Source organism: Balaenoptera ricei, chromosome 9, assembly GCF_028023285.1.
Source record: "Balaenoptera ricei isolate mBalRic1 chromosome 9, mBalRic1.hap2, whole genome shotgun sequence".
In the NCBI taxonomy this organism is placed as follows: Eukaryota; Metazoa; Chordata; class Mammalia; order Artiodactyla; family Balaenopteridae; genus Balaenoptera; species Balaenoptera ricei.
Window position 1 is genome coordinate 23,692,645 of NC_082647.1, and position 26,974 is coordinate 23,719,618.

Sequence of the window (26,974 nt, forward strand, 5' to 3'; positions counted from 1 at the left end):
TTAAAGTACATGTTCAGAAACAGGCTATAATTGCTTTCCTGTTACTTGGATTACAGCTTAATGATCAAACTTCTTACTTCCCTACTCCTGCTACCTCCCAGCAACAGGATAAGACCTCATCCAACCTACATGAAGCTGCTTCAGACTGCGTATGCTCAGCTCTGTACGCCATTGAGAATGTGGAAACCAACTTGCCATTAGCCATGCAACTTTTTCAAGGAGTCCTGACATTGGAGACTGCCTATCATATGGCTGTGGCACGTGAAGATTTAGACAAGTGAGTAATTATTAAAGGCAGTAGACCTGGATTCATATACAGTCTGGTGTTCTTTTAAGTCACCTTTTATTATTTATCTATCCTTTGTGATTCTTCGTGACTCTGTGTAAATATATACATTGCATCCTCAAGATGCTCTGCTATTCTCATCTGAACCAAGAGTGGCAAATCAAATGCAGAGGGAGAGGTTGTGATCATGGGTAGTAGTAAGTTTTTGCACTTAAAAGGGTAAGGCTCTAAGAATTAGGGATGACCTTTGAAGTATCAAGTTTGATTTGATGGGAATTTTATTCAGATGTTTTAATAATTGAGAATTTTAACTGACTTATGAGTCATTTGCTTATATGTATAAAAGTATGTGATTTAAGGAAAGATGTTTGTTATGGAAATTGTGATACAACATGGCAAATAATCACTACATGTCCCTTAGGCTGAGGATTGCTTTTATTTATTTGATTAACTGTGTCTGTGAGTATGTACACATAATATCCAGATTTCTGACTTGATGTTCTCATTCCTCTTTCATTTACAGAGTTCTGAATTACTGCCGTATTTTCACTGAACTGTGTGAAACTTTTCTTGAAAAAATTGTTTGTACTCCAGGCCAAGGCCTTGGGGACCTACGAACTCTAGAACTGCTTCTTATCTGTGCAGGACACCCTCAATATGAGGTAGTGTTTATTCTATGCTAATGCCATTATTTTCCAAGTTGTTTGTCACATATTATCTGCATTCCATTTTCTCCTGTCCAGCTTTTTATTTGTGGGAAATTATAGTTTTATTTTTAATTAATGTGATGGGGAGTTTCCTCTGTTTTGAATTTTTTTTTAAATATATATTTGGGCTTCGGCTTTGATTCTTTTCTATTTTCCTACTTGGTTAGCTGGGCTGACTGGTATAGGAACCTGTTAGAAAAAAAGCCTACTACTTTTCCACTGAGGCCCCCTCTCTAGCATCAGTTATTCTTTAGAGCTTTACAGCTAAAGAAAGCATACCAAATCTTAACTGTACCTCCACAAGTTTTAACATAAAAAAGTTTTCTCCAAATTATGGATGAAAATGAGAATGGCATTGAAAGGACTTAAAGAATCTTCTTCATCCCAAAATTTCTAAGACATGCTGCCTCTTTTAAGTTTGCTAGATTAAAAGAAAAAAAACCTCCTCTTATTCAAGAAGCTTTATCTCCTCTTAATAGTATAAGAAGTGAGAAAGAACTCCCAAGCTGGGTTAGCTCTATTTAAATTGCTCCATTTTAGATTATTGATGGGAAAGGATGGTAGGGCCCCTCTTAGGGAGGGGCTCAGTAGTCCTGTGAGTCTCAATCCTTTTTCTTTGATCATATAAAAGATAATGCGTATTTGTTTGACGTAATCTCATGAGGATATCTAGATTTTGTTGAAACTTAAAACATTTTTGGGCAGAAATATTGTACTACCTAATAATTATCATTCCTCTGAACAGTGCCATATGTAAGATGAGCTGTGGTTTGTACAGGTATTTGTAGATGGTTTATCTGGTGAGAAGTGTTTTAATCTCAAAAATAAAATGGAATAATTTCAGAATTTAGGAAAAAATACTTTTAAAGAGACTTCCATTTCTGTATCTGTTTCTCTAAATTCAGAATCCAATATACTGTTGGAGAAGTTATCCCAGGGCTAGACAGAGAATGTAAAGCCAGTCATCCTAAATGGAGTTTTGGGCCTAACATGGAAAGATAATTTGGGAGGATAATAATAAATCTGCTAGAAAAAAGGTGGCTTCTTAACTGGTTTCACTCATATTGTTTTAAAGTGTTTCTTTCCTATTGGCCCTAGTAATAATAAAATTGCCTTCTTTTCTTGTTCAAATAAACCATCTTTTCTCTTTCTTTTAATTTGATAGGTAGTAGAAATTTCCTTTAACTTTTGGTACCGACTAGGGGAGCATTTATACAAAACTAATGATGAAGTTATTCATGGCATCTTCAAAGCTTACATTCAAAGGCTGCTTCATGCCTTGGCTCGCCACTGCCAGCTGGAACCAGACCATGTAAGTTTTCTTCTCTACTTAATCAAGTCTTGATTTCCTCTTCTTTTCAATGCTAACTTGAAAAGGAACTGAAAAGATAGAGAATAAAGCTAATGGAATCTGCAGGTTTTCTGTCACTCTAGCTTACACTGAAGAAGTCAGTACCAGTATAATGAAGAGTGCTAGGTCTATGTAAAAAGAACTCAATCCTGCTGAGCCAGTAATTCTTCTGGGAATTCACCTTAAATAATTCTGCAGAAGAAAAAAATTGCTATTTTATGTACAAAGCATTATCTATAAAAGTAAAAAATGGTAAACCCACGTACAAGAGTATTAGAAGAGGAAATTCCCTGGTGGTGCAGTGGTTAGGACTTGGTGTTTTCACTGCTGGCGGCCCAGGTTCAGTCCCTGATCGGGAAACTAAGATCCCGCAAGCTGTGTGGCATGGGCCCCCCCACACACACAAAAAAAGAAAAAGAGTTACATATATTATTATGTAGCATTCTGATGGATCATAATGCAGCAGTTAAAAATAATAACTTGAGGTAGCAATAGTTGGTATGCTAAATGAAAAAATAATGTCAGATTTTATAATATGTATTTATAATAGCATAAAATATGTGGTTGGATTAAAACTAACACAAAGGTGAAATATTTGTGTGAGGATGTGGAAAATAACTTATGACTCCCCCCTGACACATATGTGCACATTTTTCTTTATATTACTTATACTAATTTTATAAGTTAAAATAAAATATAATCCATTTGCTTAGAAGAAAATATACTAGAAATATTATAAAACAGTCCATTGGAAAACTCTTCAATCTCATTCTTTGCTTAGTCACTTCAAATTTTGTAGCATTTATTTCATTCTTTTGGTTGGTTGGTTTAATACCCCTGTCCTTCAACCTATAACTTGGAGTGGGTTTTTTTCCCTATTGCTTACTATTAAATCTGACATGAAAACTGTCTATTCATTTTAATGTTAATGTTGTTATTTGAGTTATGGTATTTTGTATTTCCACAGAACCTTAGTGATGATTTAGTTTAGTGGTTTTCACTACTTTTTTTTAAACTGAGGAATCTTATCTTCAACTACATATTGCTTGGAAGCCTGATAAGTAAATAAAAGCCGGGCTACTCTGGTTTAAATGGCTCTGCTTGCTTGATCTGTTTCTTCCCTTTGCTAGTTCTGTGACACCATTTCCCTGGCAGGTAATTCCTTACACTTGTAGGTGTATAGTGCTTTATAATTCATTATCTCATCTGAGACAGCCATTGTTTCCTCCTCATTCCTTGACTTTAATTTTTTCATCTTAAAGCAAGGAGGTTGAACTAGATCAGCAATTGGCAATAATACTAAGGGCTTTTCCCAGATACCCATGGTCCAAGATTCTTATACATGCCCATAACCATCTCACAATTGGTAAGCCTTAGTTTACTCACAGGAGGGTGTTGGAATAAGAAAAACTTAAGCATGAAATGTAAATGATCTCTGTATTTTTTAATGAAAAATTTCAAATATACAGCAAAGGGAAAATGATTTTATAGTGAATATCTGTATACCTACTACCTAAATTCTACCATTAATATTTTATTGTACCTGTCTTATTATGTATCTGTCCACCTATATAAAATTCTTTTTAAAGTCTAATATTCTATTCTGTGTCTAGTTCTTGTGATAATGGTTGATTCTGGTAGATCTTGAACCATAAAGCTTCAGAGGCTTATTCAGTAATAAAAAGCTAGACCTTATCTAGATACGCTAATAAACTCTTTTTTTTTTAATCAGTTTTTTATTTAATTAATTAATTAATTTATTTATTTTATTTTTGGCTGTGTTGGGTCTTCGTTTCTGTGAGGGCTTTCTCTAGTTGCGGCAAGCGGGGGCCACTCTTCATCGCGGTGCGCGGGCCTCTCACTATCGTGGCCTCTCTTGTTGCGGAGCACAGGCTCCAGACGCACAGGCTCAGTAGTTGTGGCTCACGGGCCTAGTTGCTCCGCGGCATGTGGGATCCTCCCAGACCAGGGCTCGAACCCGTGTCCCCTGCATTGGCAGGCAGACTCTCAACCACTGCGCCACCAGGGAAGCCCTAATAAACTCTTAAGTTACCACATCTTCTAGGTCACTTCCCACCCCCATCACTCCAGATTTTTCCAACAGCAGGCAAGATGTAGCTGGGACATGCAAAAAAAGAGAAGCGTTTCTAATAGTCAAGGCAGAGGATAGGTTGTATTGACTTGACACACCTAAAAGTTTGGGATACCCTCTATAGTAAAATGTCTTTGTGATTTAGGCGATTCATCTTTTTATTCATTGGGACTGGACTGCTTAATGGCTTTTTTATTCTTGATTTTATAAAGTAAATGAAAGCCTTGGTTTAAAACAAATGTTATCTGATTTGAAATTTCAGGAGGGGGTTCCTGAGGAGACTGATGACTTTGGGGAGTTTCGGATGAGGGTGTCAGACCTGGTGAAGGACTTGATTTTCTTGATTGGGTCTATGGAGTGTTTTGCTCAGGTAAGCCTGTTTGGAGATTCTTAGCAGTTTGACCAATCACTTTAATTGTGTTAACTTCTATGTCTTCTCTAAGTGTTCCATCTTTTTCTTCAATCTTGATGGCTAAATGGGACAGTAGATATGCAGGTGCCTAGCACACTGCCTGGCATATAGTAGCTATGTTTGTTTAGTATCTTACAAGCCAATTGCAGTGAACAGTTCAGTTATGGTTTACACTATAATCTTGCTAGTGAGAGTTGTTCCACTTGTTCAGTTGAAATGGAAGATCATGGATAAGCCTTAAAGCCCCCAAGATACTTACAGAGAATTTGGACCTAGCCAGGAAAATAGACAAGTTTTTCTGCTTTAATAATTATGTATCAACTCCTGGCAACTCTTAGTTATTTGGCATTTCCTTTATTCACATTTATGGTTAGATTCCTTTGCAGTTTCATCCCAGAGGTGACTATACTAGAGTAGAAGAATCATAGTCCTGTGGTTTTCCTGACAATCAGTGAGTAACATTTTACATCATAAGGTTGCAGTGATCACCATTCCACATCACTTAACATTAGCATAATGTCAGGTGGTTTTCATATTGCTGGATCATGCTCTGAATCCTGAAATACTAGTTTTAATGCTTTGTCAGCAATACTGAACTAACCTAATTTGGGGGGATGGGTAATCCAGGCATTTTGTGTATTTTGGGGCATCATCTGATCTAGAAAGTGTTAATAAAATTATAACTATATTTCTTTATATTAAACAAAGTATGTTTCTTGACCTAACTAGAAAGGGTTGGGGATTCTTAGAAAGCAGATTTAGTGAGATCCCCAGATCACAGGCAGATGACCTGTGCTCAGATTTCAACTCTTCTCTCCCTGGCTCTGCGGCTTTGAACAAGTTACTTGTTCTTCTCCAGACCTCAATTTACAAATTTACATAAATTATTAGTCTTGTCCAAGATGTGAACTGTGGGACACCAGTCTCATGAGATGTTCTTTGCCAGAAAAAACAGTTCTGTCAATTAAAACTGGAAAATGACTTAAATAGTATATTTAAAGGCTCTGTGAAGTCGTACAAGAGAATTGTTTAATTTTATCTTAACTAGCAGTGTGTTATTTGACTACAGAAATCTTATTTAGACTAACACCCAGTCACATTCCACTGATGGATATACCCTGGGAAGTTTCTGGACATCTCTGAGTATTCTGCTTGGTCTCTCCCCATCTCCCTTTGCTTGGACATGGTATTGTGATGGGTGCTTCAGAACAGCTACTTTTTAGGAATTTAATCTATGCTACTAGCGTTGATGCAGACAAGTAGTTAAAATAATAGAAATGTAAAGCCAATGCATATGCCAAGGTTTTACATTATATCTCATTTTTAAGTGTGTTTATGTATTTATGAGTTATTATCAGGACCAGGAAAAGACACTCGTGTAATATGTTTTGTTTTCTCCATAATACTCATTTTGTGGGGGTAGACGATAATCTTGATATACTCTTGGGGACCTAAATGAGTTTGTTTCAAATATTAAAATAGTATTACTTAGAGTTAGTGAAGATTTGAGAAATGAAGATACTATTTTTCCCTGGCTCTGAGAGATAAATTCAGAAACAAGGGGCTAGATTTATTTTAACTAACAGAGTTTTTTGTTTTGTTTGTTTTGGAATTCTATTCTGTTTTCCTTTTAATGGATCCATAATCCACCTCTTCTTCTCTAGTTATATTCTACTCTGAAAGAAGGCAACCCACCCTGGGAGGTGACAGAAGCGGTTCTCTTTATCATGGCTGCTATAGCAAAGAGTGTTGATCCGTGAGTGTCTAATAAGTCTTTTGCTGGGAACTCTTAATATCAGAGGAAGGAAAATTACAACATTTTTCTCGTATGGGATATGTTTGGAAACTCTTAGAACTTCTTACTTCTATAATGCTGTCTAGTCTTCTGACTTCTAGAGTCTAGTCCAGAGTAGCATGCATTGCTGATATCCATGTTTTAACCACATTTCCTAGAGTTAAAATTATTTTGTTCTTGATGCTAGGAAAAGAATGCTGATTTATCTTCCCAACCTAGGCTCCCTTGTGCAAGTTGGTATAATCAAAAATTTGTTAGACTGTTAAATTGTTGGCACTTGCTTAAAAGCATTTGAATAGGCATTAATTTGGCTCTCACCTGCTTTTGTGACCTTGGGTGAGTTATCCTTACAAATATTTAATTATATTGTTCTCCTTTTTTCCTGTCTTGGAGAGTCATTTGTAAGTTTCAGAGAGGCAAGGCATAGGTACCATTTCACCTAAAAGAATAGCAAACTCTAAAGGGCAATTATTATTTTTATTATTGTCATTGGAAAATTTTAAATTATTAGAGTTTGATTTCTAATTGCTTAGCATAGAAATTCTATTTATTATTTCAACATGAATCCTTAAAAACAATTTACTTTGTTCTGTGAGTTTATAAATCGATGCTAGTATCTGTCAAGTTTTCCTGTATTGTAATCAGATGTCTGCAGTTGAGCTCTCTGTCCATGCCTTGGTTGGAGAGATGGTTAAGGCATGTATTCATAAAATGTACCGTGCTTCTTTCTTAGCTGTCTTACAGGGTCTAGTCAATGAAATCTTATGTTGTTTCTAATCCAGTAAATATTTAAGGAGATAGAGTAGGTTTGTTTTTCTCTATTAAGAAGTTCTGGTCCTGAATCACATATCATACTATTTGCTCTTAAACCCATTTGGTATCTTTTGGAACCTTCAGTAACAGTCTGAAGATTATTACACTAATAATCTAACTGATTTGTGTTGGTATGAGAAAGGATGGGAAGAGAGTCTCAATAATTAGCTTAGTGCCCATAGGAAGCATAAGGCATAAATGAGAGAAGATTTTATTTTGTTTTTTGTTTATCCACATTTCAAGCCAACTGCATGATTACAATTTTTTTTAGTGTATGAAGGACTTAATAGACTTAGTGTATCAGCAAGGAGTGCTCTTGCACTAATCCAGGATTTATTTGCGTTTTAAACATCTTTCATTTCTGGATTACGTTCTACCACTTTGGGGGCATCCTCCACTCTGCTTAAAGAACTTCAGCCAGTATTCTTGGGGAGTGAAAAAAAGAGAAGGAAAGGGAAAAAGTTAATTCATGGAGCTGTGGAAAGTATTTGGATAACTTTAATTTTCCCTCATGTTCTAAGTCAGGGCACCTTTATTCCTACAGCTTGTGTTCTTGTTTCTTAAATTAGTGAGCTGGCCTACCCATGCTTACCTGTTCTTAAAGTATCCATTATCCAGCTATAAGAAATCTTTTGGAGAATAACAACTAATAGCAAGTGGTCTAGAATTATTTATTCATTCATTTAGCCATTCAGCAATATTTATTGAGTGCCCACTGTGTGCCAGGCACTGTTCTAGGTGCTGCAGATATAGGAATAAATAAAATGGATTCATTAAAAGAAGACATTGATCCACAGTAACTGCCTGCCTCTCCAATTTGAAGAGCCTTATTTGATAGCAGGATGTGTCTTTAGACACTTCACTGACATTCAGAAGATTAAGGAGCAGTAGTATGCTTCTCAACTGAAACAATGATATCTTCCATTTCTGTCTTTTCCCCCTTTTTGAGGGTTAAAAAACTTTCATACCAGATGTTAAGCACTTTTATCCAAATGGTTATTTATTTAGAAAGAAACCCTTTAGCAATGATTTGTGTCATTGCAGCCTGTTTTTTAGCCAGAACCTAACCTCTGAAATTGGTAACTCTGAGTACTTGCCTTCTAAACTCAGGGAGAACAATCCAACACTTGTGGAGGTCCTAGAAGGAGTTGTCCGTCTCCCAGAGACCGTACATACAGCTGTGCGATACACCAGCATTGAATTGGTTGGAGAGATGAGCGAAGTGGTTGATCGAAATCCTCAGTTCCTTGGTATGTGTGAACACTCCCCTCTGCAGCTGCTGCTTCTGATTTCTTTCTTTCTCTCTCTTACATTTGCTTTTGTTTTCCTACTTTCTCTTTTATTGATAGGTAGAATGTTTCTAGACACTGAGACTAAATATATGAGTTATTGCTTTGTTGATACAACATTTTATAATCTGATCAGACTTTGGAGAAAGGACCTTTGAAAGATTAGATCTCTAGATAGGGAAACAGTTTGCTACTAGTACTCTGCTTCAACATAACTATTTCTGTCTTTGTTAGGCTTTGGCATAGGCTTGAGCTAATCAGACTGTCCTGTAGTTCTAAACTAGAAGCTGCTAATAGGCTAAAGCAAAGGGGTGGGGGGTGTTATTTCAGTGTTAAATACATGCTCCATTTAAAAACTAAGAAATATTATTATTATTATTTTTTAATTTATTTATTTATTTTATTTTTGGCTGAGTTAGGTCTTCGTTTCTGTGCGAGGGCTTTCTCTGGTTGTGGCAAGCAGGGGCCACTCTTCATCGCAGTGCGCGGGCCTCTCACTATCGTGGCCTCTCTTGTTGCGGAGCACAGGCTCCAGACGCACAGGCTCAGTAATTGTCGGTTACGGGCCCAGTTGCTCCGCGGCATGTGGGATCTTCCCAGACCAGGGCTCGAACCCCTGTCCCCTGCATTGGCAGGCAGATTCTCAACCACTGCGCCACCAGGGAAGCCCCAAGAATTATTATTGAAAATAAATAAGTACAAACTAGAATGAAGAATGTTGTGTTATATAACCTCTGGCTGCCTTTACTGACTTGAAAAAATAACTAAAGATCATATAAAATAACTTTAGAATTGAAAGTAAGTTTAGAAATAATTTCTTCTAATCCCCTCATTTTGCAGATGAGGAAACTGAAATCCAGAGAGACTAAATAATTTATCTAGGTTAATATATATTAAGTCCACCTGATATTCAAGACTGATATATTCTGAGAATTTTAAGAATTCTCAAATTCGTGAATATCATTAAGTTTGTGCTGTACTAATCTTTATTGCCACCTTTCGACTTGATTTTATTTTACACATGATCTTTTTTTATTGACTGAAACTCTTACTTAAAAAGAGGTGTGTGTTCCTATTTTCTTGTTTCTGTATACAGAGCATATAAGATAGATAGGCTTATTACATCATAGCTGAGCCACTTTCAAGTTCAACATACCATTTAAAAATTTTTTCAAAATACCTATTTTCTAATTCTTAAATCTCTTCACTTCCATTATCTGTCTCAAAATTTGGCTTTCTTTTCTGAACACTTTTTCCACAAAGAAACTAAGTGGGTTTATCTGTTTGTTAAGACTTACCATTCAGTACCACCTGTAGTATCTCATTCAAATTTGTGCCTCAGTTAGAAGACAAATTGCTGAGTGTTCATACTTACTCTAGAATAGTCAAAAACACAAATATTTAATTTGAGAATCATTGAAGCCTATAGTATTAGAGTTGTGTGGGCTAGGTTTTAGATTCTAGTTCTGATTCCCATGCTAAACAGACCTTTTTTTTTTTTTTTGTGGAGGGGAGCAGGTTCATGCTGGGTTGGTGCATTGTTTTTGTCATTAGACTAGAAATGGAGATAACTTTTAAATGGGCTTTCAGAGATTACTTCTTTTATAAGGTTTGGTATGCGGTTACTCTGTAGTACACATAAAATGCTCTTTAACCATGTATGATTTTTCTTAGGGTTTTTTCATAGAAAAACATTCTGATTTTTATGAAGCAAGGTAAAGGATAACTAGGATTTGCTTTATAGGAATTCGCCATTGTAATCACTTTTCTTAGAACACTTACATTTGGCAGAAAGTAAAACATAATGAATTAATTCTTTTAGAAGTGGTAAAGATCCATCTGTGTGGTTTGGGGGCCTTTTATAATTATAAAGAAGCAAGTATAAAAGTGTCAGCTTTAGATAACTGTCATTGTCCTGATTAATGTAGACTGCTTTTTTTTTTTTTTTTAACAAAGTGACTAATCTCTGAGTATAATGGTACTCTCTGAGCTTTATCGTCTTTCTTACATTACCCTATTAATACTTGATGGTTATATCCACCAGTGGTTTCAGACTGAATCAGTGGTTTTCAAACCGTGCTCTGTGAAGCCCTAGCAACAAGCAACAGTTGAGTTCCACAAGGAAAGAAATGGAAGATAAATAGATAGGACTCTCTCTGACACCACTTGTCAGTGAGATCAGCTCCATTTTTATATGTAAAAACATTGGAGTTTAAACACATTTCATTTTTTAAAAATGGTTCTTTTGCTTAAAAAGTGAATGTAAAACCTTTGTTCTAACAAATAGAAATTTTTCTTGAGTTTCAAATAATGTAATCTTTACGTATGGATTTTCTCCTTAGACCCTGTGTTGGGCTATTTGATGAAAGGACTGTGTGAAAAACCTCTGGCTTCTGCTGCAGCCAAAGCCATTCATAACATTTGCTCTGTCTGCCGAGACCACATGGCTCAGCACTTTCATGGACTCCTAGAGATTGCCCGTTCCCTTGATTCCTTCATGTTGTCTCCAGAAGCTGCTGTGGGCTTGCTAAAAGGTATTTACTTAAGATATTAAGAAGGAACAGTCTCTAAGCCAATTCTAGGGGTTATATCAGTTGTATCCCACTTTTCAGTGCAGTTTACTCAGTTATGGGGAAGGTCACTCAGAGGGGAGGGTGTTGATTATGTGTACATGCATTCTTAGAATATTTTAAGGCTATGTAACTAATACAAAGTGCTTACAGTATTTATAGCACGAACCTAGATTTTGGGTGGAGACAACACATTGGAACTAAACATAGTTCCTTTTTGAGTTGGGGCAAAGAATAAAAATGGAGACCAAATAAGCATTGCTATACCAAAGAAGTAAGTGGAAATTTAAAGGTAGTGTGCCTGGCTCAGTCCTATAACTAGAAGCCAAGGGTTCTGGTCGCTTAATGGTCTTTAACCATTACTGATCAGTTTACACTGATCAAGAGGCAAACAGCCAGGGTGGTGGTGAAACTCAGAGTAATGGAAGAACTAGAGATATTATGCTAGGGGAAAAGACTTAGAGGAGACTTTAACATAGTGGCTATTTTTAAATATTTGAAAGATTATCTTAGAAAAGAGGGAACAGATTTATTTTATGAGGAATTGATTGTTGACAGTTTACTGGCTCCTAGAAAGAAAATGCTTTGTAACCATACTTTCTGAAAACAAATTGGGGTGTCCTGTGAGGTAGTGAAATCCTTAAAGCTAGTATATCAAATAAAAGATTGAGCAATCTTTTATTGGGGTATATCAAATAAAAGATTGGGTAATACGGCCTGTGCAGCATCTTTTAAGTCTCTGTGAGTGGCAGACAGCCTTGTCCAGATTAGATGACTGTTAAATGTCAACTAACTGTTCTTTCTCACTTCTACGGTCAGGTTCCCTACCAGCCAATGTAACTATGCATTTTCAAGACAGATTTTCTTTTCTTTTCAATCTTCTTTTGCCACATTTTCTGGCATTAAATCAGGTCAGATTTTTCTTAACTACTGCCAGTGGGTATCGCTGCCATCTTGTCATTTTCTAGTGAAATTTAACCTTGATGCTAATGTGACGTCTAACTTATAATAGAATGTGGCATCCCAGCTATATCAGTGGTATCTTCTAGATATAGGAAACTTATTAGTAACATTCTTTTCTATAGAGATGAATTAAAAGGAGAAAATTGTATTTGTTAGATTTTTTTCCCCCTAGTTTTAAATAAAAAATCTAATTCGTCCATGGTTTATAGACTGTCAAGAAAAATCATTCAGTTTTTTATTCAAATGTGAAGGTTTATGGATTTATTACTGTTTATTTGGGGGAAAAAAGGAGAGGGGAGATTTTTGCAACTATTTAAAAATGAAAGAAAGACAAACTTAACTATTACTTTTCTGTTCAAAGCACTCATTTAAGTCTTTGAAGAATTGGAAGTGGGGCTATGTATTTAAACATCTTTAAACCAATGGCTGCTGAGGAGAAATAGTTTAATATTAACTTCAGTTGTAAATGTCAATGTGAAAGTCAGTATGGTCTTCTAAGCCAAATGAAGAAAAACCCAACCATAAATAACAAACTATTATAATTTAAAAACAGTGCTGATCTTTTTGAAAGAATGGAACCAGTCAGCCTTTTCTGTTAGCTATATGATGTAGACCAATGAATTACCTCAGTTCAGCTTTTATTTTCTTCATTTGTATCTTCTTTTGTCTTTCAGGGACAGCACTTGTCCTAGCCAGATTACCTTTGGATAAGATTACTGAATGTCTTAGTGAACTATGTTCTGTTCAGGTTATGGCATTGAAAAAGGTGAGTCCAATTAAGTAAGGGGTGAAACAAATATAATATGTTTACATGTTAGAAAGGAAAAGACAAAATTTTTTATTTGCAGGTGATCTTTTATCTAACCAGAAAAGCCAAGAGAATGAACTGAGAAGTTATTAAAATTAATAAGTTTATCAAAGTAGCTATATATATGAAATAAGTATTCCAAAATCAGTAGATTTTCACTGTATCAGAAATACCATTTACAAGATGACAGTGGGAAAAACACCATTCAAGTTAACAACTAAAACCATAACCTACCATGTTTCCTTGAAGAGTATTGTAAAAATGTCAGCTCTTCTCATATTACTTTTATGGTACAATAGCAATGAACATACCAGTGGGATTTTTAGGAGAACTTGACGAAGTGACTCTAAAGTTTATCTCTAATAATATGCTGGTAGAAGTATCTAAGAAATTTTAGGAAAGAAGAGTAAGAGGTGGCAACTTGCCTTACCTCTTAAAATATATTATAAAGCTATAATGATTTTGAAGCTTTATATTATAAAAGTATAATATAAATATATATTATATAGTATAATACATATAATCTATATTATAATGTATAATGTCTACAATATCCTAATCATTGTAAAAGTAAATGGGAAAAAATTAAATGATACTGTTTTCCACTCCACAATGATCATATAGTAAAAGTTAATATGCATTCCTGGCCAGGATGCAGTAAGATGGAGGAAAATAATTTGCTAATATGAATTTTAAAGTTTTTACCATTTTGAGTAACTTTTAGGAATCTGTTATAAGGAAATAATCAGAGATTGAGACAGAGGTTGATGTACAAGGGTATATATATTGCAGTGTTTGCTGTAGGTTTGTATGTGTAATGACTGGGTGTTAATATCTGTCTCTTCAGCTGTTGTCTCAGGAGCCCAGCAACGGCATATCCTCAGATCCCACTGTGTTTTTAGATCGCCTTGCAGTGATATTTAGGTAAGAAGAGAGATGCCAGGTTCCTGCCCTGGGTTAAAAGCTCAAATGAGACCATTATGTATTGAAGTAAGGAAGTGTTTTTTCCTCCAACTTCCGAGTACCTCCTATAAACTCCCTCTGTCAGGAGACTAATTTAGTCCTATTAAAATTGCAAAGGCAAATTCTAAGAATTTATTTTTGGTAGACCTTTGTCAAAAGACCCTTTAAAATGTAATTAATTCTCTAGGTCTCTAGATCAGTGATTCTCAAACTTTAACATGCATCAAAGTTGCCTGTAGTACTTAAATTACCAAGGCAACAGATTGCTGGGTCGCATTCCCAGAGTGTCTGATGGATTGGATCTTGGATAGGACCCAAGAATTTACATTTCTAATCAGTTCCCAGATGTTGTTGCTTTTTATTCCAAGGACTACACTTTCAGAGTCATTGCTATATAGTGTGTGGGTGCAAAAAAATAATGAAGCCTCTTCAGTAACCAGGTGAAATTAAACTTTCTTTGAAGTCAAGAGGAGCGTAATGATTAAAACAGCATTAGAGTGACAGTGTTCAAAGAGTGATCCTTTCTTAGTTGCATAATATAATTTGCGAGTCCTGTAGGTATAACTGGAATATCAGTTAATAGTTGCATAAAAACCTATGTGGAAGAAATTAAAACTGAGCTGTTGTTTTAGCTTGTTAGTTCTTGTCTACAAGTATCTTTTTCTGAGTTGGTATAATGCTTTCCTTATATAATTAGGGGAGCCCTGTTGCATACCATTCTGAGAGCCTATTAACAATAACTCCTATTTCACAATAAATGAAAGAAAATCTGCAAAAGGTGGACATGCCCTGATTTTTAAAAAATTAGATTTTTATTGAGTTGCTATTGAGCTTTTTAAAATTAAAGAATTTTGTTCCTTTGAAGAGGTAGGTAGCTAATCGTAGTGTTTTTTTGTTTTTTGTTTTTTTCCTGCTTTCCTTCAAATTAGTGGATTCTAGAACTAGACAAATAGTTGGATTGGATATACTGTGGGTGGGCCCATGTTGTGTATCATTGGATTTAGTCTAGAACCATGAGAAACATCTTTGGTAGACCAGGGTTCCTAATGCTTTTGCCTTTTAATGCTGGGAATGAAGCAGTACTTGGTTTCTCATAGTGGATTCAGACAATCTGAATATATTTATTAGTTTGGAAGAAACTACATATTCAGGTTTATTAAGGGAAAAAAGATGGAAAGGATAGTTGTAGTGCCCCACACCCACAGCCACGTAGCCAGAGTTGGATTGAATTTACATGTTACAGTAGAAGAGGCTTAAAGGTGAGAAAAAATTGATGGGATGATTAAAACTGTGCTTGTGTTTGAACAGAGTGGGAGAAAAAGGTATTGAGTCTTAAAAATACTCTGGTTTTCTTTAATTGGTGAGAATGATACTAAGTAAACTAACAGGGATTAGGGCCCTGGGTCCTTGATGAAATTGCTCTTCTTTCGCTAATTTGGGCCATTGTCTTTCCCCAGGCACACCAATCCCATTGTGGAAAATGGACAGACTCATCCGTGCCAAAAAGTCATACAGGAAGTAAGTGCTAATGTATGCCCGTGGAGCTTCCTTTTTCCTTATAAGGCTCTGGGTAACTAAAGTGAGAAGGTACTGTCTTCTAGGTTCACAGGAAGATTCAATTTGTTGATATGCTTTAAATATCAATGAAAAGAGGAACAGAACCATCCAGATAAATATTTTTGATTTTAGATTTGGTAAGAAAACAGGCTGTGGGGAAATGCACTGAAAGGCCAAAGTAGGGAGAGATTAACTGTGTGAATCTTATTGTTGCTGGGAGGCGTGATCATTACCGGCAAAATGTTTTTGACAAAGCCAATTAGCCATCATAGTTAGTTTCCTCTTTGATAAGGTACTTCCTTTGTACTTTTTTTAAAAACTGAGGGTAATGTGAGGATCAGAGGACATGTTTTGAGAAGTGCTTTTCAGACCTCAGGGGGGAAACACCAAATATCCTTAAGTGTTCAGTGATATCAAATCTTGCCATTTCCTTAGCTCTAGTCCTTTTGTTCAAGGTCTTCCAACTTCTTGGAACTGTCTTTAAATATCTCTTCCTCTATAATTCATTCTGCTTCTTCCCATCCTAAATCAGGAAGTCCAGAATTTAGGAAAATAATGTATCTTTGTCTTTTCGTAAAGTTAGACATGCTCCTCTTGTGTTGTAAAGAGTCATTGTGCTTCCGTTAAGAAGTGGTTGTTTCAGTGATGGGTAGTGTATTGAACCTCAGCACATATACACACACCCACTGACCAGAATCAGGCCATGTGTGTTTCTATAAAGAAAGATTTTTCCAAATTATTTAAAAGCCAAATAAGTTGTTACCAACTTGGGAGCATTTTTTTCAGCACTTAGTTGTTCATTTTCTTTCTGTGCTCTTTTCACTTTTGACTCAGATATGGCCAGTTTTATCTGAGACTCTAAATAAGCACCGGGCTGATAATCGGATTGTAGAACGTTGTTGCAGGTGCCTCCGTTTTGCTGTTCGCTGTGTAGGCAAAGGATCTGCAGCCCTGCTGCAGCCACTAGTCACACAGGTGAGTTCTCTACAAGAGGGAAAATGTAGAGTATACAGAATTTTGAAATAGGAGCCTTTTAGAACAAAAACTCTGCTGATGAAATGAAACATTTTTGTATTTCTTAAATACAAACTAAAATATATTTGAAAGAGATAAGTAGTGCCTGTGGTAAGTATGTTATTTATAAGGCAAATAGCCTGTAATCTGTTCTGTATAGTGATAGTCTAAATAGCAGCACATTTCAGTGTGGAATTCAGAAATGGGAATGACTTTAATGCTCAGCTCTTACATACCCATGTTAAGCATTTTATGTTAATTTCCTTTTTAAAAATGTGGCAAGTCAAACTTTGCTATTTCTGGCCCAAAGAGATTTTCTTCTTTCTTCACCATAGTTAGTTATTTACATAAGTCTTATTTGTCGAGAAATAAATTTGACTCTTTCAGTCACCAAGATTGGTATGTAATTATGATGGTGTGCCTCACTGTACATGGCTCTCTGAGATCATATTCATGTCTAGAATATTCTGTATGAGACACCTATGACTAGTGACTTAATTCACTAAGTAGTTTATGTTGGTGTTAACCTTACAGCAGGGCCGGAACTAGATTTAAGCAAGTGAGGTGCCATGGGCACAAAATTGATGGAGGTGAGGCAAAGTGCCAGTCCTGCATTTGCAGGACTCTGAGCAAGTACCTTCTCAAATTTTGCACTCATGCTGTGAGGAGAACTACCACAGGGCTTCAGGCTAGACCCCACCCAGCCAACCTGAAGTGACCCTTCTCCACCTGGGCATCTATCAGGCTGACTCTGACAGTGAGTGCCCCCTCAAGTTCTGCCTCACTCTTAAGGAAGCTCTTACCCCGAGCCAGGGTCATGCTGTTGCAGTGTCAGTTGGTACTTACATGACCATGCCTCCTTAAATTGTAGATTTGATTAAAGTTTGTACAGGTAAATATTTTAACAGAATTTTAATTTTTAGTGATTTTCTGCATTTACTGTACCCTGAGTACAACAGTATATGTTTTGCATTTAGGCTGTGTCCACCTCTGGTCAAGTGTCCCCTTCAGTGCAATACGTTCTGGGTCCATTACAATGTGATTTAACTCCCCTTTGCTATTGGAGGATACCTTCATGACTTTTATGTTATTCTTCTATTCCAGTAGCATAGGGTAGCATCTTATGTGACAAAAATCCCATAAATTCGAGGTCAGTAAACTACAGCCAGTGGGCCTGCCACGTGTTTTTGTAAATAAAGTTTTACTGAGAGATAGTCATGCTTATTCATCTAATTATTGCTTATTGGCCATTTTTGTGCTACAGTGGCAAAGTTAAGTAGTCAAAAGATTGTAAGGCCGGCAGAGCCTAAAACTTTTACCATCTGGCCCTTTAAGAAAAAGTTTGCCCACCCGTAACTTATATCATTCGTTAAGTACAGCATATAGTTTTGAGTATACAACACTGAACAGATTCATAGCTCCCATCTCGTGTTCTTTTCATGGTATATGCTGATAAGCGCCCGTTACTCTACCCTTCCGCTCCCACCAAGCTCAAAGAATTGAATTTATAATAAGATGAATACATACGTGTTGCATGGGCTTTTTTTTTTCCCTTTTGCTGTACCACGCAGCTTGTGGGATCTTAGTTTCCCGACCGGGGATCAAACCCTGGACCCATGGCAGTGAAAGTCCTAACCACTGGACTGCCAGGGAATTCCCATGTGATGGCATTTTAAATAGATGAATGTACGGTGGCCTCTTAATTTTTGGAGGATAGTAGGGTAAAAATCCTAAACAAATAATTTAATTTAAATATTTATATTATATTAAAATTTTTATTCTGTAGAGATTCAGATATCTTGATTGGAAACGCTGTTTTTACTCAAAAGATTAAATAGAGGGGTTTAGAAGCCAATTTAAACAATGCTTTCAGAGTCTCCTCTAATATGAAGGGCATTGGATATTTTGTTCCTGCTGTGGTTGTTTTTTTAAAAAAGAATTATCTTTGATGCAAATAAGAGCAACTTGTAGGTTGGAAAATTAAGGTATATTGTTAGGGTTTTGTAAATATTACACAAGCCTTGGATAATAACTCTTTAATGGTTCCAGCTTGAAGTAAATATTACACAACTCTCCTACAACATTGTTTTGGAAAGATAAAAAAAGGTCAAAGGCTTGAAAGAACTCTAAATAGAGTACTTGAAAATAATTGAGGAATTGAGCCCTATGTTTTAGAAAATGTTGCCAACAAGCTTTACTACGTTGTCTTAAAGAGAAGAGACCAGTGTATCTCAGAATTTCTTCCTCCAGACAGCTACCTAAGCTGATACTTTTTTTAAAAAATTAATTAATTAATTAATTAATATTTATTTTTGGCTACGTTGGGCCTTCGTTGCTGCACGCGGGCTTTCTGTACTTATGGCAAGCAGGGGCCACTCTTCGTTGCAGTGCGCGGGCTTCTCAATGCGGTGGCTTTTCTTGTTGTGGAGCACAGGCTCTAGGCAGGTGGGCTTCAGTAGTTGTGGCTCGCGGGCTCTAGAGCACAGGCTCAGTAGTTGTGGCACACGGGCTTAGTTGCTCCGTGGCATGTGGGATCTTCCCAGACCAGGGCCCGAACCCGTGTCCCCTGCACTGGCAGGCGGGTTCTTAACCACTGCGCCACCAGCGAAGTCCTAAGCTGATACTTTTTGAGGGGTAAAGAATTGAACTAATTGGGTTTTCCCTTGGCAGATGGTGAATGTTTACCATGTACATCAGCATTCCTGTTTCCTGTACCTTGGTAGTATCCTTGTGGATGAGTATGGCATGGAAGAGGGCTGTCGGCAGGGACTACTAGACATGCTCCAGGTATGTTTTCTTGGAGGGTCTAAAGGCCTAGCAGTGTGTTCTTCACCATGTCTTTAATTCTGTTGCTTCTTCATATTTCCTTCCCAGGCATGATGATGTCCTAATAATAGGGAGGTAGAACTTCCTAGTTGTTCTCTGGACAGGCCTGCTTGGGAGAATGAGAGAGAGATTGACCACACAAATGTACTGGTCATTACAGTTATTACTGTCTGATTTATGCTATCCAGAGATAGGATTTTTTTGGAGGGTGGGAAGGTGGGCAAGTGGATTTAAAATAAAGGATCTCTAAGCTCAAGCACGATTCTGTTTTTAATTTCTTGCCTGGAACAGCCAATGAACTAGTTTACTTAGGAGGGATGGTCTTAGGGTAAATAGCAGGCATTGGAAAAGTCTCCTGATACACTGCTTTTACCCTCTCCTATTCACAGGGCGGGGAAATATATTAGGGAGCTAAATCATAATGCTCCTTTTCCCAAGATGTCTTTCCCTTTAAAATTGACATTTCATAGTTATTATTATTAAAACATCAACTACTCCCTTAGTGGACCAGACCATATCTAGTACATAAGCACAGTCTTCACTTTCAGAAGCTTCTAAAAATTTGAGGTGACATCTACCCAGTTTCATCAACAGAAATCTGTACCCTCAACCCCTTCTGAAATGTGGACTTCATATGTGAAGACTGTTTTTGTCAACTGAGAAAGATTTATATCTTCCCTTTCTTGATCTCTCATCAAAGTCTTTTTCTTTTCTTACTTATCTGTGCTTTCCCTCTTTGTTCTCTTTGTATATGTTATGATATTTAGCAAGTCTGAATCCCATGGCATTAATTTACAAGCATTTGTTTTAAAATCACTTCTTTTCTAGGCACTGTGCATGCCCACCTTTCAGCTCTTAGAACAGCAGAATGGGCTCCAGAATCACCCTGACACTGTGGACGACCTATTCAGGCTAGCCACCAGGTCAGTCCTTCTGAAGAGCAACCCTTTTTTTTTATTGCTCATCCTCATCACTGCTTGATCTTGTCACCTAACAGTTAACTGTTTCCTTCTCTGTAAAGTGAGGTAAGAGGAGTAGGTAGATTAATGGTTCATAACCCAAAGTTAAATCGTGAACCAGAATATTCCCATAAATGAAGAAGAGTTGGATGAGAACAGGGGAAAATAACTGATTTCCTTGTATGAAGGAGGGAGCATGCCCAAGACAATAAAAATGAGCTTTGCAAGAATATTTGACTAGACAGTCTGTAGAATCCCATGTAGTTTTAACATTTTATGGTACTATGATGTCATGCTTTACTTAAACTTTTTCCTTGAGAAGCTTAGCATCCTTTAGATATAATCATATCTCAGAATAAAAAATCCTTAGGCTTTTAATGTGCCTTAGAAGTTATCTGGTATGTACTTCCCACCTCTACCCCTAGCCAGCCACCCCACTTTTTGCTTAAATTGCTTTTACTAGTAACACTGACATTTATATTCATTCTTAGTCCTTAGCTCAGGAATTTGAACCAGATCAGTTAGTAATGAACACTGGTTTTTTTGTTAATTTTTGGACAAGTTAGAAAACCCTTTTTTTTTTTTTCTTTTTTTTTTCTTTGTGTGTGTGTGTGTTGGTATGAGAGAATTGTTGGGTGGGTTGTCAACCTGTTTTCCTGGTGTGTTCCTTGAAAAATCAATCTCTAGAGATGCTCTTTACACAAATGGTTGCCTGGTAAAATAAATTTGGAACTGTGTTTTATCTTTTTCTTGGAGATTCTCTGTAAACATTAGAGGATCTGAGAAAACTGAGTGGAAAGTATAGAGTTCCCATATACCCCTAGCTTCCCCCCTCCTTCCCCACAGCCTCCCTTACTATCAACATCCCCCACCAGAGTGGCCCATTTGTTAGAATTGATGAACCTCCATTGACACGTCATTGTTAAAGTCCATAGTTTACATTAGGGTTCTGTCTTGGTGGTGTTCTTTCTATGGGTTTGGACAAATGTGTAATGACATAATGACATATATCCACCATTATAGTATCATACAGAATAGTTTTTTTTTTTTTTAATTTTTTTTAAATTTTTATTATTATTATTTATTTATTTATTATTTATTTTTGGCTGTGTTGGGTCTTCGTTTCTGTGAGAGGGCTTTCTCCAGTTGTGGCGAGTGGGGGCCACTCTTCATCGTGGCGCGCGGGCCTCTCACTATCGCGGCCTCTCTTGTTGCGGAGCACAGGCTCCAGACGCGCAGGCTCAGCAGCTGTGGCTCACGGGCCCAGTCGCTCCGCGGCATGTGGGATCCTCCCAGACCAGGGCTCGAACCCATGTCCCCCGCATTGGCAGGCAGACTCTCAACCACTGTACCACCAGGGAAGCCCAGAATAGTTTTACTACCCTAAAAATCCTGTGTGCTTCACCTATTCATTCCCCTACCCTCCACTCCCTCAATCCCTAACAATCACTGATCTTTTTCCTGTCTCCATAGTTTTGCCTTTTACACTGGCTGCTTTTATAGCCTAATCCTGTCATTTATACCTAGCTTGTCTTTCCACACCAGGTTTATTCAGCGCAGCCCTGTTACCTTGCTGAGGAGCCAGGTTGTCATCCCTATCTTACAATGGGCCATTGCCTCTACTACCCTGGACCACCGGGATGCCAACTGTAGTGTCATGAGGTTCCTACGAGACCTCATCCACACAGGGGTAGCCAATGATGTAAGTATAAACAATGTAGTCTTTCTACTTTGTAGCTCATTGTTTTCTCATATCTCTTTCTCATTCCTTAGGGGAAAACCAGCATCTCCTTATTTGATCTGTGTTAGTAGGCATATTCCATAGTGGATCATTCAGTAACCAAAATATCAACTAGTAGATTTAAGACAACCTGTACTAAGTGTTGTAAGCTGTATCAACTAGTCTGAAATTATCTCTGCTCCCAAGCCATTTGGTGTCTAATTGAAGAGAGAAACAGATACGGTTATAAAGAATTAAACAACAGCAACAAGGCAGTATTTGATTGTCAGATAAGTGATAAAAGTCATGATTGCTATGAGATCAGAGGAGGGAAAACTCTTTGGAAAGAAGTAGGTTGGGATAACTTTCTGGAAGAGGAAGGACCTCAGTGGAGCTATTTGGATGGATTGGAGAGGGGAGGAAAATCTAACTGGGGTATAAATCAAAATCAGAGAAAGTCAGGATAGTATTAAATATACTAGTAGACACTTAAGAGACCTTTTTGGCTGGAGGAGTAAAGTGGTTCACAAAATTTTCAAAGGTAGGTTTGACTAGATGTGGAGTAGAATTGAAGGTAAGGGAGAGCAGTGAAGAATTAAGTATGTGACTAGGCTAATTACTGACGAATTTTGACAGTAAAAAGAGAGAGGGAAAAGAAGAAAATAACTAGACGTGAAAGGCACTTTAAAAGTTTTTTTTTTTTTCAACATATTAGAAATATGTATATTCAAAGACTAAGAAGGAAGAAAGTAAGTAAGATTTTTTTTGATAGAGATTAGATACCTGATAGAAGTCTTCTTTTTTTCAGTTGCTTTTTAAAAAAGAAAATACAGATACTTTAAATTATTTTTTAACAGAAAAAAAAGGTTAAGAAAATTGCTACCCTTAATCTCTAACCATTGTTTCTCTTCTGTGTTCTATTCATGAAAAACCTAATGGTTGGGCTTTCCTGGTGGTGCAGTGGTTAAGAATCCGCCTGCCAATGCAGGGGACACGGGTTCGAGCCCTGGTCCAGGAAGATCCCACATGCCGCGGAGCAAGTAAGCCCTTGCGCCACAACTACTGAGCCTTCGCTCTAGAGCCCGAGTGCCACAACTACTGAGGCCTGCGTGCCTAGAGCCCGTGCTCCACAACAAGAGACGCCACCGCAATGAGAAGCCCGCACACCACAACAAAGAGAAGCCCCCGCTCGCTGTGCAACTAGAGAAAGTCCGCACGCAGCAATGAAGACCCAATGCAGCCAAAAATAAAATAAATAAATTTATTTAAAAAAAAAAAAAAACTTAAAAAAAACCTAAGGGTTAAGGTTAATCTCTGCTGAAGCCCATGCCCATTTCCTTGAAACTAAACTCTTAATGTTTTCTTCCTGGTGACAGAACATTTAGTGGACCTTGTGAATCCAGCTGTTATATATATTTTCTTCCCTGGGAAAGAGAGATTACTAGACTAAAGGGGAAAGAGTACTTGCTCTTTGGAAAGTTGAAATTAGAATTTTCCTGTTCCTGTTTTCTTACAGCATGAAGAAGACTTTGAATTACGGAAAGAACTGATTGGACAGGTGATGAACCAGCTTGGACAGCAGCTTGTAAGCCAGCTGCTTCACACGTGCTGCTTCTGTCTCCCCCCATACACCCTACCAGATGTGGCCGAAGTGCTCTGGGAGATCATGCAGGTTGACAGACCGGTAAGATTGTTTTCATAATCTTTTTAAAGAGTTAGAGTTAGGGTTAGTCCCTAACCCTAACAAGTCCTAAACAGTTCCTTGAGAGGCTGACTATAACTTTGGAACCAGTCCTGTTGTATGTTTGTGGAACCTGATTTAGGTATATTGCTAAGTTTAATTGTTAAATGAAGGGGCCTATAGAAGGGTTCTTGAAAATATGTTTGTGTCACTGTCATAGGGTTTATTTATTACCAAAAGTGAATACTAAGCATTGAATTCAGCTATGTGGCTGGCCAGTGGGAAATTTGTTCACTTGTGAGAGATGCCCATATTACAGGTTATTCAAGAAGTGTTAATTCATTTCAGGTTCCTTAAATAGCACTCACTATATGGTTCCTTGGTAATAAATCTAGCCAGAGCGTTTGGAGGCATATGCATATAAAACTAGCCTACAATCTATAGCTGGATTTGTTTCCCCTTTGGATTTATTTATATCCTGTTTCAGTTCTTGAACCAGGTTCTTTATCACCTGAGCATGCAAGTTTTTTTTAGGCTATCCAGTAATGTCCAACTAATTTTAGTACTGGGCCGCATGATTATAAATCAGGTTGTGTGTACTACGTGAAAGTTTTGAGCATAATGGTAGCATATAGTGTATAGCCTGTAAATTATTTTTTAAATGAGGTTTATAATTTGTAATATTAATATAAAAGCAGTTCAGAAAAGTACACAGTTGGACCTAACGTGAGCTGACTTGATTGAACCACAGAAATCCAGATACATAAGTATCTTATAACTTTTAAGTCCATGTACATCTTAATGTTATCTCCTATTTTATATCACTGATTGCAGTTCTTAGCCTCAATTTCAGCAGTTTCACAAAAAAAGAGTACACTTTCACTCTTAGGCCCTAATGTTACTGAGCCAAAAGTTCTGCCTAGTCTTGGATTTGTGTGTTCATCTCCAAAATTCAATGATTAGTGTAAATTGTCTTAGGCATATGCATTACTTGATCGTTAGCTCACTCAAATGAAAAACAATCACATGTAGGGTAGATGGTAGATGTGTAATGGATTTCTAACATTTTCTCTAGGTTTCTACTTCAGAAACAGCCCCATGAACCTTAACTTTTTTTTTTTTTTTTTTAATTATTCATTTGGTTGCTCCGGGTCTTAGTTGTGGCAGATGGGCTCCTTAGTTGCGGCATGCAAACTCTTGGTTGCGGTATGCATGTGGGATCTAGTTCCCTGGCCAGGGATAGAACCCGAGCCCCCTGCTTTGGGAGCACGGAGTCTTAACCACAGCACCACCAGGGAAGTCCCCTCCATGAACCTTAATTCTTACTCATCAAACTCTGTGAGGCTCCTGTGTGACTTTGGTTTCATCAGATAGCTCTGCAGTTCTTCCATTAGCTCAAGTGCTTCAGGAATGAATAGTACCTGTAGTTCCCTTGCTGGCTGTTCACGACACCTGTTCTATTTCAATCTAATACAGTAGTATTTTTTGTTTTTCTAAAAAGTATTCTGTGAACCCCTGGGGACCAACAAGTTTATTCCAAACGTCATTGATAAGAGAAATAAAATTTCCATACTCTTACTTTTAAATAAATATACTTGGTTTCCAGGTAGCAAAAAACTTATTATGTACATTTAACCTTACAAAAAATTTTGGGTTTGTAAGCATACAGGTAAGGGCTAAAGAAGAAAATGAGAGCAGCAATTTGGGGCAGGAATAGAAACCAAGTAGCCCTGTGCTCTTAAGTTTACTGTGTACCCACTGAATTGCTAAATAATTTTTTTTTTTTTTAATAGGGGATAGTGGGCCAAATGAATGGGTTTTTTTGTTGTTGTTTTTATTTATTTATTTATTTATTTATTTATTTATTTACCTATTTATGGCTATGTTGGGTCTTCGTTTCTGTGCGAGGGCTTTCTCCAGTTGTGGCAAGCAGGGGCCACTCTTCATCGAGGTGCGCAGGCCTCTCACTATCGCGGCCTCTCCTGTTGCGGAGCACAGACTCCAGATGCACAAGCTCAGTAATTGTGGCTCACAGGCCCAGCCGCCCCGCGGCATGTGGGATCCTCCCAGACCAGGGCTCGAACCCGTGTCCCCTGCATTGGCAGGCAGACTCTCAACCACTGCGCCACCAGGGAAGCCCTGCTAAATAATTTTAAAGTGATTGTTAAAATAGATAACCAACAAGGACCTACTGTATAGCACAGGGAACTCTATTCAATATTCTGTAATAACCTAAATTGGAAAAGAATTTGAAAAAGAATACATACATGTATATGTATAACTGAATCACTTTGCTGTACACCTGAAACTAACACAACATTGTTAATCAAGTATCAACTATACTCCAGTGTAAAATAAAAAAAATTTTTTTTAAAGTGGTTGCTTTCTATAAACACCAACTTAAAACTGAGTTTTTGTAAAGGAACTCATACATAAATTTAGGTTGTCTGTACTCTGTAAACTGATTGAAATCGTAACTAAGGGTATAAGTCTGAAGAAAATTAACATTCTTGAGCACATTCTCAATCATACATTTTCAAAGTTCAACACAGATTCTTCAGTAGAAGATGACGTACCAGCTTTGTCTCTTGACTTGAATATTTTGAGAAATAATTGATCTACATCAGTGTGTAAGTTTAAGGCATACAGCATAATGGTTTGATTTACATATATTGTGAAATGGTTACCACAGTAGGTTCAGCTAACATTCATCTTCTCCTATGGACACAATAAAAAGAAAAGAAGGAAAAAAGGAAAAAAATTTTCTCCTTTTGTTGAAAACTCATAGGATTTACTTACTTAACTAGTTCTTATTTATCTTATAACTGGAAGTTTGACCTTTTGACCACTGCCTCCAGTTTCTCTCCCCCCACTTTTTGCCTCTGGTAACCACAAGTCTAATTTCTTTTTCTATGAATTTTGTTTTGTTTTTCTAGATTCCACATATAAGTGAGATGATACAGTATTTGTCTTTCTCTGTCTAACTTATTTTGCTTACCATAATGCCTTTAAGGTCATCCATTTTGTCAGAAATGGTAGGATTTCCTCGTTTGTTTTTTTAATAAATTTATTATTTATTTATTTATTTTGGCTGCACTGGCTCTTCGTTGCTGCACGCGGGCTTTCTCTAGCTGCGGTGAGCGGGGGCTACTCTTTGTTGTGGTGCGC

General features: G+C 37.1%; 1 protein-coding gene across 5 annotated transcripts in view; it reads left to right on the forward strand.

The window, feature by feature from the left end:
- The window catches only part of TNPO3 (transportin 3), a 134,567-nt gene that overhangs the window by 94,010 nt on the left and 13,583 nt on the right, over positions 1-26,974 (forward strand). For all 5 annotated transcript variants that reach the window (XM_059933435.1, XM_059933433.1, XM_059933434.1 and 2 more), the window contains 15 exons: positions 102-277; positions 810-948; positions 2,159-2,305; positions 4,699-4,806; positions 6,513-6,604; positions 8,567-8,706; positions 11,088-11,279; positions 12,953-13,044; positions 13,934-14,010; positions 15,507-15,567; positions 16,441-16,581; positions 19,291-19,407; positions 20,275-20,369; positions 21,951-22,107; positions 23,642-23,809. In XM_059933435.1, the coding sequence (XP_059789418.1) occupies positions 102-277; positions 810-948; positions 2,159-2,305; positions 4,699-4,806; positions 6,513-6,604; positions 8,567-8,706; positions 11,088-11,279; positions 12,953-13,044; positions 13,934-14,010; positions 15,507-15,567; positions 16,441-16,581; positions 19,291-19,407; positions 20,275-20,369; positions 21,951-22,107; positions 23,642-23,809 (1,902 nt within the window). The remainder of the gene's footprint in view (positions 1-101; positions 278-809; positions 949-2,158; positions 2,306-4,698; positions 4,807-6,512; positions 6,605-8,566; positions 8,707-11,087; positions 11,280-12,952; positions 13,045-13,933; positions 14,011-15,506; positions 15,568-16,440; positions 16,582-19,290; positions 19,408-20,274; positions 20,370-21,950; positions 22,108-23,641; positions 23,810-26,974) is intronic.